General features: G+C 36.9%; 1 protein-coding gene across 3 annotated transcripts in view; it reads left to right on the top strand.

Moving 5' to 3' along the window:
• The window catches only part of CUL4B (cullin 4B), a 62,504-nt gene that overhangs the window by 10,075 nt on the left and 32,117 nt on the right, over nucleotides 1-20,312 (top strand). For 2 of the 3 annotated variants that reach the window (XM_031944900.1, XM_012553232.2), the window contains 2 exons: nucleotides 8,874-9,422; nucleotides 12,600-12,715. In XM_031944900.1, coding sequence (XP_031800760.1) covers nucleotides 8,874-9,422; nucleotides 12,600-12,715 — 665 coding nt within the window. Of the gene's footprint in view, nucleotides 1-8,100; nucleotides 8,196-8,873; nucleotides 9,423-12,599; nucleotides 12,716-20,312 lie in introns of those variants that run through there. The other variant, XM_003774762.3, reaches the window with a different exon arrangement.

Below are 20,312 nucleotides of genomic sequence, written 5' to 3'. Positions count from 1 at the left end.
CTCTTTTTTCTTCCTTACTTCTTTATTTTGTTTCCATTCTTTCCTTCTTCCTTCCTTTCTTTCTCAGTCCTTCTCTTTATTCTTTCTTCCTTCCTTTCTTTTTCTTTTTTCTCTCATTTTTTCTTTTCCTACTTCCTTTCTACTTTCTTTCTTCCTTTCTTTTTCCTTCTTTCTCTTTCCTTTTCTTCTTTCTGTCTTCCTTTCTTATACTCTTTTCTTCCTTTTCTTCTTTCTTTATTCCTTACATTTTCTCTTCCTTCTCTTTTTTCTTCATTCACTTCTTTTTATTCTTTCTTTCTCTTATTCTTTTTTCTTCCTTCACTTCTTTTTTCTTTTTCTCTCATTCTTTTTTCTTCCCTCCTTTCTACTTTTTCTTCTCTTTCTCACTTTCTTTCCTACTTTCTTCTTTCTTTCATTCTTCCTTTGTTTTCTTTGTCTTTTTTACTTTCATTTTTCTTTTTCTTCCTTCCTTTCTTCCTTTTTCTTTTTGTTACACACATTCATTCTTTTCTTCCTTGATTTTTTCTTTTTCTTTCATTATTCCTTTTTCTTTCTTTTTCTTTTTTCTTCCTTCCTTTTTCTCTTTCTTTCTCTCTTTTCCTTACTTCTTTTCATTCTCTTTTTCTTCCTTCCTTCCTTTTTTCTTTCTTGCTTTCTTTCATTATTCTTCCTTCCTTTCCTCTTTTTCTTTCTTTGTTTTCTTCCTTCCTTTCTTTTTCTCTTTCTTGTTCTTCCTTCCTTTCTTTTCTCTTTCTTCCTTCTTTCCTTCCTTCTACCTTCTTTCTTTCTTCCTTTATTTCTTTTTTTCTGGGTTCATTACTTTCATTCTTTTCTTCCTTTCTTCTTTCTTTCATTTTCTTTCTTCCTTACTTCCTTTTTCTCCCTTCCTTCCTTTTTTGTCTTTCATTCTCTCTTTTTTCCTCCTTCCTTTCTTTTCCTCTTCCTTCTTAACTTTTTTCTTTCATTCTTGCTTACTTTCCCTCTCCCTTCCTTTCTTTTTCTTTCTTTCTTTTCTTTCTTCCTTTCTTTTTCTCTTTTCTCTTTCTTCCTTTTGCTGTTTCTTCCATCCTTCCTATTTTACCTCTTTTTTTCTCTTTCTTCCTTCTTCCTTCTTTTTGCCTTCCTTCTTTTTCTTTCTTTCTTCCTTCTTTTTGCCTTCCTTTCTTTGTCTTTTTCTCTTCCTTTCTATCTCTTTCCTTCTTCCTTTCTTTTTTCTATTTCTTTTCTTTTTTCTTTCTCTCTTCCTTTGTTTCTTCTGTCTTTACTTTTCCTCTTTTCTTCCTTCCTTTCTTTCCTTTCTCTTTCTCTCTCTGCCTTTCTTTCCTTCTTTCTTTTTTCTTTCTCTCTTTTTTCTTTCCTTCCTTTTTCTTTTTCTTTCTTACATTCTCTTCCTTCCTTCCCTCTTTCTTTTTCTCTCCCTCCCTTTCTTTCTTCCCTTCTAGCTTCCTTCTTTGTCTTTCCTTTCTTCCTTTCTTCTTTCTTTCTGTCTTTCTATTTTGTTACATTCTTATTTTCTTTTCTTCCTTCTTTTCTTTTTCCTTCTTTTTTCTCTCTTTACTTTCTTTTTCTTTCTCTTTTTCATTTCTTTCATTATTTTTTTCTCCTTTTCTTCCTTCCTTTCATTTTTCCTTGCTTCCTTCTTTCTTTCTTTTGTCCTTTCTTTCTCTCTCTTTCTCTTCCTTCCTTTCTTTTTTTTTTTTCCTTTCTTCTTTTCTTCTTTTCCTTTCTCTTTTTTCTTTTTTCTTTCTTTCTCTTCCTTCTTTTATCTTCCTTCTTTTCTTTTGTTTTCTCAGTCTCTTTCCCTTTTTCTTTTTTATTCAGAGAAAAGGGAAAGAAGGAAGGAAGGAAGGAAGAAAAAAGAGAAAGAAAGGAAGAAGAAAGATAAAAAAAGAAGCAAGGAAGAAAAGCAAAACTTATTTCCTCTCTTTTCTTCCTTCCTTCCTTTTTATTTCTTTTTCTTTTTTCTTTCTTCTTTCCTTTTTTCTTTCTTACTTTCTCTATTTTCTTCCTTCGTTTCTTCCCTTCTTCCTTTCTTCTTCTTTTTTCTTCCTTCATTTCTACTGCCTTCTATTTTTCACCTTTATTTCCTTCTTTCTTTCTTTGTCTTTCTCTCTTCCTTTCTGTCTTTATCTTTCTTCCTTTTTCTCTTTCCTTCTTCCTTCTTTTTATTTCTTTTTTCTTCCTTTCTTTTTTGCTTTCTCTCTCTCTTCCTTTCTTTACTTCTTTCTTTCTTTACTTTTCCTATTTTGTTCCTTTTTTCCTTCCTTTTTCTGTCTTTCTTTCTTCTTTGCTTTCTCTTTCTTTCTTATATTCTCTTTCTTCCTTTCCTTTCTTTCTTTTCTATCTCCCTTCTTTTCTGCCTTCCCTTTTAGCTTCCTTCCTTCCTTTTTCTGTTTACTTTTCTTTCTTTCTATCCCTTCTTTCCTTTCCTTCTTATATTTTCTCTTCCTTCCTTTCTTCTTTCTTTTTTTCCTATTTTTTCCCCTTTCTCTCTTGCACCTCTTTTTCTTTCTTACCTTCTCTTTTCTTTCTTTTTTCTTCCTTTTTTCACTTTCTTACTCTTCCTTCCTTCCTTTCTTTCTTGACTTTTCCTATTTTCTTCCTTTTTTCCTTCCTTCTTTTCTTCCTTTCTTTTCCTTCCTTCCTTCCTTCCTTCCCTTCCTTCCTTCCTTCCTTCCTTCCTTCCTTCCTTCCTTCCTTCCTTTGCAATTACTTTCTTTGTCAGTTGCAAATTTATCTTGGATAATGATAACAGATTCCTTCTAATGGAATCCCAGATATATAGCTGGAAGGGAATTCTATAGTCACCAAGTCCAGTTCTCCCATTTCTATTTTGAAATCATTTATGTAGTTTTTATTTAACTTTACATATTTTTCAATGAACAGGCATTTATTTTCTCTGCCTCCTTCCTCCCCCAATTGGGAGGGGTGGGGCAGGGGTAAGTAGAAAAGCTAGTACTTGTAAACAAATATGCATTTTCAAGCAGAACAAATGCCCATATCATCTAAGCCACAAATATATTAGGTTTCAATCTGCACCCTGAGTACATCATGTCTGTTGGGAGGTAAGTGACCTGTTTCATCATCAGTCCTTCTCTGCAATCATGGTTGGTCATTGTAATTAATCAGAGTCTTAAGTCTTTCATGATTTATTATCTTTACAATATTGCTATTAATCTTTGCACACTGTTCTCTTGGTTCTGTTCACTTTGTGCCAGTACATGCAAGTCTTCCCAGGTTTCTCTGAAACCAGTTTCATTATTATTTACAGTACACTAATATTCCATCACATTCATATACCACAGCTTGTTCAGTTATCCCCCAAGTGATGGACACCCCCCTAATTTCCAGTTTTTTACCACAACAAAAAGAGCTAAAGGAAATATATAAATAAATATAAAATACATAAATATATATTTATGTATATATACATATATAAAATCAAATATTTAAATACATACAAAATATTTACATTTATATAACCCCCCCCCCCTCATTTTTTAGAGGAGAGAACTGATGCCTAGAGAATTTTAAGAGTCACTCATTTGGTCCTAGATCTAAAACTGGAAGGAACCTCAGAAGTCACCTAACCTAACCATTTCATTTTCCAGATGAGGAAACTGAGACCCAGGAAGTAAGAGACTTGTCCAAAGTCACACAGGTAGTCAACATCTGAGGTGGGATTGGAATCCAGGTTCTGTGCCATTAGCTCTGTACCCCCACTACCTTCCTTATTCTCCCTTATTGTGTGGCACTGAATATATGTGTAATATTAAAAAGAGCCACAGCTTTTTCCAAGCATTACCGGTAATCCAAGATTACCAGGTCAGCCTCTTAGGCTTTGACAGAAAGCTCAAAGCAGCTCAATCCCCACACTGTGTTAGGTATTAGACAAGGTACAAGGCACAGTGCCCAACTTCAAGGAATTTCTTAGCCCATGTTGGAGCAGGAACCTCCACTCCTGAAACAATTCAGTCATTATGAACAAGTAGATGATTTGTTCCATGAGTTAAGGAGTTGGATGAGAGTCTCTTGGGGAAGGCACATAGGTTGTGCCAAAGGTTGAACTTTGTGATTGGTGAAAATATTTAAATCAGCAAAATTACAGATTTATTGACATTAGTTCATAGAATTTAGGGTTTAAATTGAGTGGTTTAATGGAAAAGGAACTAAATTTTGTGTTAAAAGACTTGGACTGTTTGACAATAAGCACCTTCTCCAGCTCTTAGTTACCTCCTCTGTGAAATGAGATACTAGATGTTTTTTAGTGGGCCCTCCCAACTCTATAGCTTCTGATGCTATGAGTGGTACAGAATAGAAGTGTTTGCAGATGAAGGAGAACACTGAAGGCTCCATTAGTATAGGAAAACTCAATAGGAAAAAGAATTTGAGAGAGTGGAAAGCTTGGGCAAAATTGTGAATAGTTTCCTTTCTTACTTCTTGTTAAACCATGCTTTTTGCTCTTGGTAAGCCCAAGTCCTATTCTTTCAGCAATATCTTTTGGTATAATTCCTTTTTTAATTCTTAAGTTTCATATATTTAGTAGGACCTTATTTAATCTTAAATGGTCCATTTTTTGTACTTTTTAAACAAGTCTAGTACAGAACCTGTGTTTATGTTAAATCAAAGGTATTTTTACCATGTAATTGAAATACTCTAACACTTAATTGTGGTTCTTAATATTTCCATAGTTCGACTTTAATTTTGTGTAAATTCAGAACAATGAGTTTCAAAAGCATTTTTTTTTTTTTTTGCTGAGGCAATTGGGCTTAAGTGACTTGCCCAGGGTCACCCAGCTAGGAGGTATCTAGTGTCTGAGGCCAGATTTGAATTCAGATCCTCTTGACTTCAGGGCTGGTGCTCTATCCGTTGCCCCTCAAAAGCATTTTTAACAAAAGTGGCATAACCTTGTGTTTAGATTTAGCTCAGTAAGACTGTCCAGTAATGAACAGAGTACTGTACCAGAACATATCATATGATATAATTCCTAAAGCCTGATTCTTCTTCCCAAATAACCCCATTTAAGATATTACCTGACATTGGCTTAGGGTTTTTTCTTTCATAGGTTGTAGTAGGGGATTCTATGAGCAAAAATGTTTTAAAAGAACGGGGCTTACATATAAAAATCCATTGCTAATATAGCAATAAATACTTTGGGTACTGAGTGTCTCATTGGAGTGTATATATAAAATTATGGAGTTGTATTCATATTCTTTTGTGTAGTATGGTTGTACTAACATTTCAAAAATTGCATTATTTTTATACATTTTTTCTTTGATCTTGGTACCAGTTTTGTTACAAAACAATGCTTTTTTCATTTAAATATCTGATTAGTGATAATGCAACATGCAAGTGACAAATTATGGATAAATTTTCAGAATTCGACAGCTGTAAACTTTTCTGTTAGGCTTTTCTCAAGAGTTCTATGAACAAACTGCCAGTTTTGTCTGAAAAGGAAAGAATTTGTTTTGATTTCAGTTGCTAGGCTACTTTTTCATGGTAAAAGAAAAGCTATTTAATTATTGTTGTAATCTTCATTCATAATGAGATTTTAAGATCATTCTTTGTATTATGGAAAATGGATGATTTGAGATTTAAGAGTTTAAGAGTCTTAAGAGTTTGATTTGCGCCCTTTTCCTAAAATAAAAATTGCCTTTTACACCTGTTAGGTCCTAGGCATTGTACTTCTAAATTTAACTTGGATTAATCATTCTGAATCAAAATATTAATGTGGGCCAGGCTGCTTATTGAAGTACATGAATATTATAAAGTATCTTATATACTATATTTTTGCAAGGTTCTAAGAAAATAAAAGCCTTGTTATTCTTATTGCAAAGCACCCAGGAATTGAGAAAGTACAATAATTTAAAAAGAACTAGGCTAACAAATGAATCTGATAGTATTTTATGTAGTTAGATGACAGAAGATTTGGGGAGCATGAGGCGTTGTTATGTAAAGTAATTTATCAAAAAGGCACCTCAAGGAATGTTTTCCAGACAGAGTTAGAACAATAAGTGGTGTATAGAGAGCAGACAATTAATAAATGCTTATTGATCCAACAGTTCAGGATGCCAGATATCTGTACTTTCTTATCCTGTGGGATTCTTGTCCATGGTATTCTGGGGCTGCTTCATTAACTCAGTATAGGCTTTCTGTCACAAAGTAATCAACAAGTAGACAAAATGTTATTTTTATGTAATATTTTTTCACTTGTGAAAATTCCAGTTATGTGATTACTTAAACAAGCAACTTTCAGGGATTGTTGAGAATGCTTCCCACTATTTCACTAAAGATGATTTCTTAGGTCAGTAAATCCACAAACATTTAAGTGTTTTCATGCAAGCCATTGTAATTAACTTGTAATTTTTGGATTGTAGGATATTTGACTAGAAAATATTGTCACTGCAATTTTTAGGATTCTAGATCTAGTGCTGGAAATGTCCTCTGAGGCTAGTTAGTGAAAGCTCTTCATTGTATAGAAGAGGAAACTGAAGCCCTAATAAGGGCTTGTGCAAAGTCACAAGTTCCAAGGATTTAGAGCAGGAAGAGATTTCAGAGGACATCCAATCCTCTGTTTCTTAAAACTGTGAGTCCCAACCACATGTAGAGTCTCCTAACTGAATATGGGGGTCACAAAATTAGGATTTAGTATTAGAAAATATTTGATTTGTATACTTATTTCATATGCCTATATATCTGGGTGAGATAGACCCCAGGACTCTGGTCCATCATGGGGTCATGGAAAAATTTCTCCGGCAAAAGGGATCCCCAGTAGAAAAAGTTTAAACCCTGCTCTAAGCCAACCCCTCGCGCTTTAGGGATGAATCCACACTTTTCTAAAATGGCATCTTCCTAAAGTGGGTAAGATCATGGGACCATAGTTTCAGAGCTTGACAAGCTTTGTCAATTCACCTAGGAACTCAAATAGTCCAACCCTCACATTTTACAGATGAGGAAATGAGACCTAGGGAGGTTAAGTGATGACCAAGGTCATGCACATGGTTGAAATCATCCATTTTGAGTTGAGAGGACCTAAGAAGGTCACCTAAGCTATCTTCCCTTCCCTCCATTAAAAAAAAAATGCCTTCATTTTGTGTTTTTCCAATGGCTTTCCTAGGGTGAATTCTAAACTGAATGAGAGTTAGTGAGAACCGGCAGGGACTTAAGAATTTATCTTCTGGGTTTCTAGCCTGGTTACAATTCCAGGGGTTTAGGTAGTGTCAACAAACTATTCAATTCAACAAACATTTATTTACTCATGATATCTGTCTTAGATTATTTCTTGGGTAGCTCTGTTGCTCTGTATCTGCAGTGTGGTGTTCTGTTGGTTGCTGAGTGAGTGACTTTGGAGGGAATCCATACAGAGGCATTCTTATCTTTCATTATTTCAGTGAAACTGTGATTAGTTTGTTTGTAGCTCCAGTGCTTAATACATGCCTTTTTCCTTTCTTTATTGACACGAGTACAAGTCCCAGACCTATCTTTTCTATGTGTCCCTCCTTATGTGACTGCTATGAGATTAAGTCGTTGGGTTCCCATCCGGAGGGCCCATTCTCAGATCTGGGAGATGTATCCTACAGATGTATCCGTCTGTATTCCTTGCATAGCCTCTTACTAACCCTTGTTCAAAAAAACAAGGCAACGTTCTGTGTAAAACATTCAAGTTGGGTTTTGTGCAGGACAGGATGCCAGGTGTTGTTAGTTTTAAGTTTAAGAACTCGGGAAGAAAAACATATTCTCTTTCCTAAGCCAACTCCCTTTATCTCCGTTTCCCTCCTTCGTTCGCCCTATCTTCCTTTCCACCATCCCAAGCTCTACTTAAGCGCCCATTCATAACTACTGCATTTCGATGCATCATTGAGCGACTTGCTTTCAACTTTTTCCCACTCGCAAAGTTTGTAGACTTTCTGGTCCTCCTTCCAAACTAGGTCCACTTCTACTCCCCGCCCTCTAATGCCTCGATGCCGCCGTTGTCTCCGCCCCTCCCCGTGGCGTAGACGTAGTTCGGCCCACAGGGTTTGGACTGAGCCAATTAGGAGGCGTCTCCCGGCCCGGTTGTCCCGCCTCCACGTTAAGTCCGCGCCCTATTTCTCCTCCTCCTATCCCACTCCGCCCCCTTCTCGCACGCTCACCCTGCGGACCTCCCGGGTTCCGAGGATCGGGCGCTATGAAAAGTGTTTGCCCTGTCGCTGCCGGTAAGGGGTTACGGCGCCAGCCTCCCCGCGGGGAGACCCAGAGAAGTCTGAACGGCGGGCGGTGTGGAGGGCTACGGGGAGTGAGTCAGAGGTTCGGCGGCCGGCGCTGCTTCTCCTCAGCTCCGCTCCCCTCCCCCTCCCCCACTCCCCCTCCCGCCAGCTTGGGCGGGAGTGGCTGCTCCCCCCCCTCCCGGCAGGCCACGGGGCCGGAAGTGCCGCCATTTTTGTCTTTCGTACTATTGACAATAACAAGCCCCAGTTTTCTCTCTTGAGCTTCCCCCCCCCCTCCTTCTCCCTCTCGCTCTCCCTCCCCCCCTCCCGGAGCCCAGCGTTTCCCCTCCCGGAGAGAGAAAAGGAGGTGGAGCGGGCGCTCGCCAAGCCTCCCCCCGCCGCTCCTGGAGCCAGGCGGGGAGGGGGAGAGGGAGAGAGAGAAAAGCAGGAGGGGGGACCAGCAGAGAGTCCTGGTCCTCCCTCCTCCCTCTCCTTCTCCCCCTCCCTCCCTCATTCACTGACTGGTTCGTTCTCCCCCTCTCCCCTCCCTCTCCTGCATCCTTACTTCTCCTTCCCCCCCTCACCCCGGTCCTGGATGGGTTGCTTTTCCACCTTTTCTTTCTCGCCCACCCGAAGGGCTTCATGTTTCCCAGCCTATTGACCCCAGCATTTTCATGTTTCCAACAGGTTTCTCATCCCCCAACCCCTCAGCTGCTGCTGCTGCTCCTCCTTCCCAGGAGGTCAGATCTGCCACTGATGGTCATAACAGCACTAGCCCTACTTCGACCACCTCCTCCTCCTGTTCCAAGAAGAGAAAGTTAAACACCAGTGGCAGCAACGAGAAAGAAGACTTTGATCCCATCCCCTCTTCCTGCTCCTCCTCTCCCCCGCCCCCTCCCAAGAACTCCTCTACATCCTCTTCTGCCTCTTCTACCGCCTCCTGCCCTGGGATTTCAATTGCTGCCCCGAACCATCACCACCTCCAGAAGAAACTGCGTTTTGAAGACTCCTTGGATTTTTTAGGACTTGATGTGAAGATGGCCGAGGAATCGGCGTCTTCGTCTTCACCTGGTCTTGGTGTATCTCAGCAGCAACTTAAAAACAAAAGCTTATTAATCTCCTCTGTGGCTACAGGGCACCATGCAAATGGGCTAACCAAAGCCCCCAGTTCCATCTCTAGCTTCACCAACAGCAAACCAGGATCAGCGAAGAAATTGGTGATCAAGAACTTTAAAGGTAACACCGGCAAAAATCTGTAGTATTTGTGGGAATTTATATATTGGGATTAAAAACCAACGGGAGAGTTAGTTTTAACACTTTGTGAGCAGCTATAGTTTGCCCTTGGGGACAGACTCACAAAGTTCTCTTTTTAGGTGGGTGGGTGAGATATTGTTTATATTGTCTTATGTCTCCTTGTGCTGAAAGATACGCTGTGCATTTTTATAAAATAGTTAATATTTTTCTTTCACAATTACTGCTAATTTTTTTTTTATACTTAATCCCGAAGTGGTTTACTATTGTGTATTATATTTTACGGTATCTTCAGTTGTTAACCTTTTTTTTTTTTTTTTTTTTTTAAACAATCGAAGAAAACAAACTTAAAAAAAAAAAAAAAAAAGGTTGCTCTGTTATAGTACGGAGTTGGTAACTCTGTTTTATTTCCGAAATGGAAATACAATCGTGGCAGTTTTCTTTCTCTTCTGTAGTGGACAGGTTGCAGGCTTTTACTCTTTAAAAAATTGTTTAGTTTCTTGAGCACGACGGACATGTGTTATAGAGAATCCACAGTTTAGTGCTCCCAGGAGATCAGATATTTTGAACTTAGAATTAAATCCTTTTATAAATTGATACAAATCTGTGTGTAATGATGTAGTCTCGGATTTACAAGATTAGCTTAGTTCTAAGCTAAAGACTCAATTTTCTTGAAGATAATTACGTTTGTTCGGGAGAAAGAAGGACTGTGTGTTTTACGTATTGTATTCTTGAATTTGAAAGAATAGAGAACGGAGATTTTCCAGTTTTTAATTCCATCCCAAATATCTTTCCTAACTTTGAAATTTGTGATGTTGCAAGTGTTAGGTGTCTTAAGAAATGGACTTTCTCTAGTTTCTTTCCTTCTGTCCCTAATATTAAGATTTTTAGGAGATGTGCTTTTTTTATTAAGCCCATTTCCTCCTTTTCTTTGTCATGTATCAGTGGTTTTTGCTAAACATATATGAATCTCGGTCAACTGCCCTCTGCTAATGGTACTTATTTTCAAGGGTGAACACCCGAGATGTTTTGTACCTCTTCATCATTTTATAGCGTGCCAACCATATACAACTCAATTAGTCACCCCTCTTAAGGCAATCCTCTTAGTTATTTTGGTTGCTTTTTCCCAGACTATCTCTAACATGAGCACAGCTTCATAGTATTGGAGGGCTCTGAACCAGACATGCTGCATTATTATCTTCCCTCCTTATAGAACTGCAGAGTGCATCACATTTTATACTTCACATAGAAGGTACATAAAAAACACTGCTGAGTATTTCTGTTTGAATAGATCCAGTATCTTGTCCCAGTCACTTTTGCTCCTAGAAATGCAGGTAGCAAACTGAGGTTTTCACACCTAAATGAACTGTAATTATTTATAATGTATGATTGTGGCTGTAGATTAGGCTCAATGTTCCAACCCTTAAATAATATACTTATTTTTTATGTAAGGAATTTATTAAATGAGAACATCTCCCAACATGTCATACGATGTTAAAACTGGAAGTAACCTTCTAGTTCACCTCATCCAACCCCCTTATCCTGGCACATTACAGTCTTAGCTCAATCGCTTGTACTTTCCTTAGCTATATGGCAATACCAGATTCTGTGTTGGTCACTGGTTCTCAGCATCTGCTTATTTTTGAAACTTTGCCTTTCCAAACCGTATTTTGAGAGACCATACCTTTTTCTTACTCTTTTCTGTAGACTTGATTTTAGATGCATAAAATTCTTTCTATATGCAGCAGTAGTGACTGCTTCACAAGTCAGAACACAAGTCAGGTCATGATATCCATTTTGCTATCTGTAAAATGTGGTTTATGGTACTGATCCATACCTGTTTGTAGAGTACTCTAAGACGTTTGCACTGGAAGTGCAAATGTATTGTTCAAAAAATGAAATCATTTGGATAAATTTCCTCACTTGCATGTGTTTAAACTAAGAAACATTTTTAATATTAAAACTTAATGGGTTCTTTAAAATTTTTCTATATAACATAACATGCTTTTACAGAAATTGCATGAATACGTAACCTTTTCATTTCTCTTTATCCGTTAATCCATCTATAAAGTGAGGGCATTACCCGATCTATCTGGGAGGGCCCTCTTCTGACTTATCAAAAGACTCATTCTGGAAGTTAAGTTTAATGGAAAAATTCCTAAATTTCTTGTGCTAATTATTATTAGGGAGATTAGACTTTCCTGACGTTCATATAGTTAATGTAGAAATGAGGAATTCACTATTTCATGACAAGATAGTTTTCTTATTCTCAAACCTATATTTGTATTTTTTTTAAATTTCTTTCCCTTCCCCAAAACTTTTCATTTTTGCCTTTAGTAAGGAGAATGACCTGGAGAGTTGGGGGGGGGGGGCAGAATAGAGGGATAGGTTTGAGTGCATTTGCTTGAAAAAAAAAAAAGTCTGAAGTATGCACAGAATGATCTTGGGAGTCCTATGATCTTTTGGTGTTTGCACATTTGTTTAAGAAATAGGTTGTTTTTGTTGCGGCTTTTTTTTAAAAAGGTATACATGAAGACTTGTTTTGAAAAAAATCTTTTTTCTTTGAAAATATAGATTGAATTGGGTTAAGGTCCTTCCTTGCTACTGATAAATGTCCATATAGAGACTCTTGTTGTTAAGGCTGTGTATGTGATGGAACGAAATTAGGATTCTCATTCTGATTTTGGAGCTGGCTCATCCATACCTTGAATCTCACTTTAAGGATTATTGGAACTCTATAGGAGGAAAAGATTTGCTGGGTGTCTGGAAATCGGGGAGAAACAGAAGAGAGTTGGTTCTAATACTTCTGTACTATATGCAAGGTTTGTAGACAATACCTAAAAGGTCTTGATTTGAGGTGGTTTTTAAAAGTTTTTTGCTTGCTTATATATATTAAGCTTAAAGAGAATGGTTACTTTAATGTTTAAGTAGGTATAACAGTATAGTTGGTGTTTACTTGGCATGATTAACTGGCCCCTAAACATAACATTTTTGCCCAGTTGGTTTACTAAATCTCCGTTATATTTGAGAACAACTGGATGAATAGTTAATTTGATTGCAAACCCTTTTTTTAAAATGTAAGCTGCTTGATGTGCTTTTTGGAAACTTGTGACACTGTCTCCTACAAAATAATTCTGATATCGGTTTTTTATTATCTTCTAGAAAAACCCAAACTGCCAGAGAACTATACGGATGAAACATGGCAGAAACTGAAAGATGCGGTAGAAGCCATTCAAAATAGTACTTCAATTAAATACAATCTAGAAGAACTTTATCAGGTATGTCTGAGTTTGAATCTATAAATTACATTACCTCAAATAGAGTTGTCATGTCTAAGAATTTATTTCTCTGAAGTAGTTTTAAAGTAGATTTTGGTTGATCTTCTAATGCTATTGCCTTTGCTTCTTCCTTTTATTGTATTTATCCAAGTATGAGAGTCTCTCCCATTCCAAATGTATCTGCACGCCTTTGTGCACAGGTGTCCACGTCTCCCTTACCACAGGGTCATGGTTGCTAAATTCCTTATATAATAAGATTTGTTGTAACCTTGGCAGATAGACCGTGAAACAGGTCTTGTATGGACCCATTTCAAGGAAGCACTTTTGAGAAGGACTTTGTTATCACCTAGTTTCACTGAAGCTTGTGCAGAAGACTGAGTTCTAGTGTCTTCAGAAATGGACATTTGCTACTGGCTGTGCCTGAGGGTTTAGAAAGACTGGAGAAAACATGATCTGTTTTGTTAGTTCCTTTTTCTATCTGGTGATGCTGGCAGAGCCTATAATAGGGTCTTAGAAACTATTCTCTGCTTTACCCCTAGAATGGGGAGCCTGTCTTTCTTAAATTGTGGCCCACCAGCTTGGTCTGTTCTTCTTTCCTGCCCCTTTGCTTCAAGTCTATCTTATTGAATTGCATTATCTTTGAAAGGATTTTTTAAATAAAATTTTTTTCTCTTTTATTATTAATTTGATGAACATGAACAAACATGACCATTTCTCTATACACAGAAGCCCAGAACAGAAGATTGCATATGAAACTGTGAATCTCCACTACAATGCGCTGGCTTGTCTCTTTGAAGACTCAGCTTGTTAGTTCCAATACTGCTCTGCTTGTCTGTCAATTGTAGTACTTTGAGAAATTAATTCAAAATAACCACTTTTAGGGCATGAATTGATTTCGTGTTCTTAGCTGACTAAAGAAGACTTAAGCTGGAGAGAAGCAGCTTTTGTGATGAAAAACTTTTGAACAATTAGAGCTATCTAAAAGTGGATTGGGCTGCCTCCTCATTAGAAATCTTTTAGCTCTGCTGGATAACTACTTGTCTATTATTTTGTAGATTTCATTCTTCTGATACCAGCCAGCCTCGGAGGTCCCTTCTACCTCTTGAGATTGTGTGATTCTGCCAGAGTATTTTACTGTGCAATAATTGGTAGTGTCACTCTTGTACCAGATTGCTTTAGTGACTTGATATATGATTATTATAATTGGAGGAGAAAAATCCTCAAACTTTTTAATATTGGTAGAATCCCATGAGGAAATTTTTTTGGTGGTTCTTTTTAAAATAAAACAAAACAAAACAAAAAAACCAATATTTGTAGTAATCATCTATGTATTTTAATACCTGGACATTTCATTCTAAAGTGACAATAGATTTTGGTGTTTGTGCACACAGCCTGTAACTTTTCAGAATTGCTAATTTACATGTTAGATTTAGTTAGATTTATTGTGTTATCGTGATGTACGTGTTTTCTTCAAGGCATATATAGTTAGAGACTTGCATTAGAGTGTTTGAAGCACGTTCACTTTGGGAGAAGAAAAGATTGTTTCATTTACTCTTAAATCTATAACTTTTTCATTTTTTCCATTTATATTCTTGACTTTTTTAACCTCATCGGCTTCATTTGTTCAGCATTTTTATATGAATACTCTTGTACATGGGATCTAGCCTAAAAATAGGCTTTCAAAAATTATGCTTTTTATAATGGATACAGATTGTTTTAATGAATCTAATTTACTTGGTCTCAAATATTTTTCTTAGCTTTTGAATTGAAATGATTTTAGTATACACACATTTGAAGAGGTGTACTTGTTGATTATAATTGCTTTGCTGCTTCAGGCCTGAATTTAAAACTTAATTTTTTTGATTGTTTTCACAGAAAGATTATTTTGAGTTATTCAAGTGTTGAAAAGAGGAGGAACAAAGCTGGGGTACCATGTTTCACCCCAGCTGGCTTTTAGGTCCCTGTTTTGTACTTGAGGCAAATTTGTTGTGTTTTTGTTTGTTTGATGAGCCTTTGGCATGGAATGTTTGCATGCTTTGCCCACTTAAGCTTTCAGTTTCTAGAAAAGTATATATACATTGAAGTTTTGTTTCTCTTACATAGGAATACATAGCAAATTAGCACACAGATTTTGAGAATTTGGGCTTATGGAAACACAGTTCCATTTCTTTTGTGTTCCAAAACGATTATGTGTGGAACTTTAGTCAAAGCACTGTAGTTTTGGGTGGGCAATTCTAACTTCTGAAACTTGAAAACCATTAGCCATAGACAGTGGTTGGCTTTAGTTTTTGTTTTATTGAATACAAATTGTATGAGGGTTGTTTCACTTCGCTGTTAAATTTTTTAAGGGCCTTCTTCTCTTTGTTTTAAACATAATGGCAACTGATTCCATGGGTAAAGTTTTCCCCGCTTGGCTTTAGAATAACTGCTTGGTAAATGGATGGCAATTGAACAAATGTTTGTTAAGCACCTGTATGCTAGGTTCTCCGTGAGATACACATTCCAAATATGCTTCAGTAGAGACACCAGGAGCAGTTCTGTTCCTTAACTTTACAAGAGAGTATGAGCTGTGTTTGTATGTCTATGGCTTTAAATTGCCTTAGTGAAGATGTAATTTCTTATGTGTCACGATCTGTTCTAGGTTTAATAAAGAGATGACTGACTTCTACTTTTTCTGGTTTTGTACCAGTCACATAAAAAAATTAATGTGAGGAGTTGTTGATGGTGATAATATTTAGCTTCCTCTTTGGCTTGTTAGCTGGAAATAAACTAGAGAATATTACTCTTGTTTTATGTCTGGGAGTTTTTCTCATCTCTGAAGGAAGAAAAGCTTGAGCAGTCCAGGCAGTACATAATCTGGAGGAAAGCAGTTAGATCTACTAACTGTTTTTTTGAGGTGGTAACAGAAGCAGGCATCTTGTTGGGTCCTTTTTAACCTTTTTTTTTTTTAACCATTGGGCCGTTTGGGTTGTGATTTATTTCTGGAGTAAATAGGACAAGGGGGTGACTCTATGCGAGAGGACTGACCTTGCCTAGGAATTGTCTGTTGGACGCAGTTAAGTTTGCTTAACTCTTGAATACAGGTGGCTAGGCACAAGCTTGAGGTTGTAATTGTAGGGAATTGTAGTGCTTTAAAAATTTTTTTTAACTTAAAGAAACTTAGCCGTGTTAAACGTTGCTTGATTCTTCCTAGATTGTAATCAATGTAATTCTTGGAAAAATTATCTACAACTTGGTACTCTTTTGTTTTTAATGCTTTCAGTATGTTATGTGGGCCTGTTTTTAAACTGTAAAGAGGGTGTAAAAATTAGCTAGTTGATGAGAAAGTTCTGGTTGGTAGTGTGGAATTGTTTTTAAATATATAAAGTCCACCAAAAAAGTATTGCAGAAAGCAGGTACTGAGTCAGAGAGAGATAACACTAAGGGTCAGTACTATTGGAGAGGAAACAACAAAATTATGTCTCTATTCTATTTTCTAGGTCTTCAGGTTGACAAATTCCAGGTTTCCACATATTGCATTACGTTAATTTTAATCCTCTTCATTTTCATTTCTTTTCTTCTCAACAAATTCCACTCCTCACCCGCTTTTTCTCCTGCTCCCACACAATAGACAATGTATTTTGGGAGCCCTGGATTTGAATTTTAGCTGTAAAGCCAAGGCATGACCTATAGTTCTTCCTACACTCCATTTGCTGTATGCTTATGTTTGCACTGGTGAGTGAGTTTTTCAGGCAAGTATTTGGGATGGGCATACTTTAGGGAGGAAAGGCAGGGAGTGGGATGAGTAAATTGAATAAATTTTCTTGTCATTGGCCTATTTGAAGGAAACTCATATATTATATTACATATAATCTTTTATTTCAAAAAGTTGCAATTTGAAAAAAACTATATTCAGCTTAAAAATAATTGCCAAATGGTGAAAATTGATGATGGGGGCTGTAATTGAGAATGGGATCATCAAGTAATGAATCAGGCGCCACACGAACTTGAGTCAGGGAGACCTGGCACAGATAAGTCACTTTCTATCAAATGGGAATAATAAGAACAATCTTACAAGCTTGTTGGGAGGTTTAACCTTAAAGCACTATAGAAATAGTATTAATTTTATGTAACGAAAGAGCTTTGTGAACTGTAAAATACTACATAAATGTTAGCCATTACCATCCATATAGATTTTAAAATAGTTGTTATACTAAATTCTATGGGATCTGTAAGTTCTTTTGTTTTAGAGGAATTTGAGTAGACTAGAGAATACATTGCTAAAATCCCAAAGTGAATCTCAGCCCCAGCTTTTATTTTTTTCTTTCTCTTTTTTTTAATGAACTTGACAAATGTCAGCCAATGTGAACGTTTCTTTATACGAAGAGCAGAAAAAAAGGAATCCATATGAAACTGTGAATCTACTGTACTGCATACAGCTTAGGTTTTAAAAAGACTGGTGGTTCCAACATTGCCCTGTTTGTCTGTGTCCCTTTTTGAACTGTGTTTTGCTCTTTTCTGTGTTTAAAAAAAAATGATTCCTTGATGATCATCTCTTTTTGAGTATCACTATCAATAGCAGTGGTACTTCTCTCCTTCCCTCCTTGTTGCAACACTTTGAATTATCTTGAATGAATACATTTTATACAGATGGGTTTGCTATCCTGATATATTTTCTGGTTACAAAGCACTTTAGTTATGTTGTATTATTTAGCTACATGATGACCCTTTGCTAACTTAATTATCTCCATTTTACTGGTAAAGTCACCTCTTGTTGTAATAGGTTGCTTTTCTACTTTAATAACTGTGGAGCTATGGATACATCATCACTTGACCCTTTGTGAGCTTTAGGCCTCCGTTAGCACTTTGGAGGGAATTTCTAATGAAATCTGCCGGCCTTGATCACAGGGGAACCTGAAGTTGCCCCATTTTTATCCTGGAGGCAATTTCTTTTTTGACATTACCATTCCCATTTCTATCACCACCACTGTGCTTTAAAAAAAAAAAAATCATTGAGGTCTTTTGTTTTATTTTTTGTTTCTTTGTTTTTATCTCCTGGGTTTTTAAAAATTCCCATGTAACGATGAAAAACAACAAAATCACTTAATAAAACAAGGCACTTCTGATGGTTGGGGGAGGGTGCTTTGAGTCTTGAGTAACTGCTACCTTGATGGCTGAACAGAAAGAACAGTTAACAAGCATTGATTTTTGAATATACTTTCAAATCCATGACCTTTCTTTTACTTTACATGTACTTATTTTCTTCAGTATAGCTAATAGAGTATAACTAAAATATGCAAAGTTATATTGTATCGCCACATTCATACTTCTGCAGATCTGTAAAGATGGAAGGGAGATGTTTTCTAATCTCTCTTATTTATAAGCCCTCCTTTGCCTCCTTTTAAAATTCCTTCTCTCTCTTCTTTGGGTTTAAGCTTGATCATTACTTCACAGCATTTGATTTCAATTAAATCAGGTTCTTTTTTTTTTTTTTAATTGGTTTTCTTTCAGTTATCAAGCTTTTTTCCCCCCTTCTTCCATCTCCCTCTACCCAGAACAAAAGGAAAAACAATATCTTTTTACAAATAGTCGAGCAAAATATTCTCTCATTTGCCATGTCCCATCTTGGATCCATTGCTTCTCTGCTAGGAAGTGAATAGCAGTCTTCTTAATCATCAGTCCTCTGGGATTCTTGATCATTGCCTTCAGTAGCTTTCTTAAGTCTTTCAAAGTTATTTGTCTTTATAATATTGTTATCATTGTAGGCATTGTTATACTGGTTTTACTCATTTCATTCTGCATCAGTTCATACTTCCTAGGTTTCTCCAAAATTGTTCCTTTTATTATTTCTTATGGCGATGAATATGGTGTTCCATTACATTCATATAATTCCTCAATTTGTTTAGCCATTCCTCAATTGGCTTATTTCATTCATTTTTATTTAACTTTATTTCATTTTTCAATGGCACCAGCTATATCTTTTCACAAATTCCTCAAATTTAAATAAGGTTTCAAGGGACTTTATAAAGTTCTTCCCTTTTAGTTTATTAAAACTTTCCCTCAAGATTAGAATTGATGCCATGAATGTCTGAGTGGTAGTTCAAAATGTAAATTACCTGCATTATCAAGTGCCTTTCTTGTGCACAGCATTACAATATCGGGGACATGAAAATTTCCTTAGCTCTGCCATGAAATGACACTAAATCTCTGATAATAGAAGGCTGAGATCTTAAGCATGCTGGGAATATCAGATGGTAAAAAGAAGTAGAGAATGATTTGACCCATTTCTTTGCTGTCCGAAGATATAAAACCTGGACCTTTCAAAAGCACTGTGACTAACAGGGTCAGGGTCCAGAGACTTAAGCTATTTGCTAAGATTATTCATTGTACAAAATTTGCTGTATCTAAGCCTTCAGCTTTCTGATATGAGAGTCTCTCTAGTTATAGTATTTATTGTAATGGGATTTTACCATCTCAAGTATCCTGTTTGCATTGAAAGGACAGCTAAGATTGGAGTTCTTTCATCAAATCGCAATTATCCTTCAACTTTACTTATTCTTCTGAGTCTGCTTAATGACCCCTTCTTAGAAAAACTCCCAACTCCCAAATCATTCACAGCAGTCGTAGAACCAGACATACTGAGAGATCCAGGGCCTGGGAGAAAGACGGAGGTGAAACATGTATTTCATCATCAGTAGGCATTCATTGAATACATACTTAGAACAGGGTACTGGACTAGGGCTGTGGGGATCCTGAGGTCCAAAGACAAAAGAGCCCAAGACAAAAGGGCCTGGGCCTACGAGGGGATTAGAATCAGGTTGGAGAGGCAGGACATTATCTCTCTCCTTTCTCTCCCCCCCACCCCTTCCCCCCCCCCCCCCCCCCCATCTGTGATCACACATCTTACCAAATGAATGGTAGAGATAAGTGCTATAGGAATAGAAGGAGCGATGATTGCCAGCTGGGGCAGTCTGGGAGTGCTTTGTGAAGACTCTGGAAAGCTTGAATGCAAGGGCAGGACGGCTTACACCAGAAGTGATGAGTGGGGAGGGCAGTCCAGCCCAGCACCTTTTTAAATGAATGAGAGAATTGCCAGAGGTTGGCTGTTTTACAGGGCTCAGTTGAGAAACTCTTTAGGGGAAACCTATTTATTCACTTTATTTTCCAGGAAGATGTGAAATAAGGTATATATATATATATATATATATATATATATATAATAAGGTTTCAATGATAGGTGGGGTAGTTGGCTGAAAAACTTTTCTCAGCCTGGTTTCATTTCCAGATCCTGAAGATTAATATCCTTTCACTTCATCCAGTGGATTTGATTGCCCTTTGGAGTTCAGCAGATCTTTTGTGATCTCCTCTGGCAGAGAGTCTTTGTGCTAACTGAATGTGGGGGTAGTGAAATAAGGATTTATTATCAGTAAATGTTTGATTTGTATATCTATTTTATATACTTTATATACCTGGGGTGTGTAAAAGTTTCTCAGGCAAAAAAAGGGTTGCAAATGGAAGAAAATTAAGCAACTCAGTCCTGTGGTGTACCTAGGACTCTTCTAGGAGTCCTAGAGAAGATGAATAAGATAAGGTCCTTGCTTTTAAAGGGCTTAGAATC

This window comes from Sarcophilus harrisii, chromosome X, assembly GCF_902635505.1.
Source record: "Sarcophilus harrisii chromosome X, mSarHar1.11, whole genome shotgun sequence".
In the NCBI taxonomy this organism is placed as follows: Eukaryota; Metazoa; Chordata; class Mammalia; order Dasyuromorphia; family Dasyuridae; genus Sarcophilus; species Sarcophilus harrisii.
This window is presented reverse-complemented; position numbering and strand designations above follow the sequence as displayed.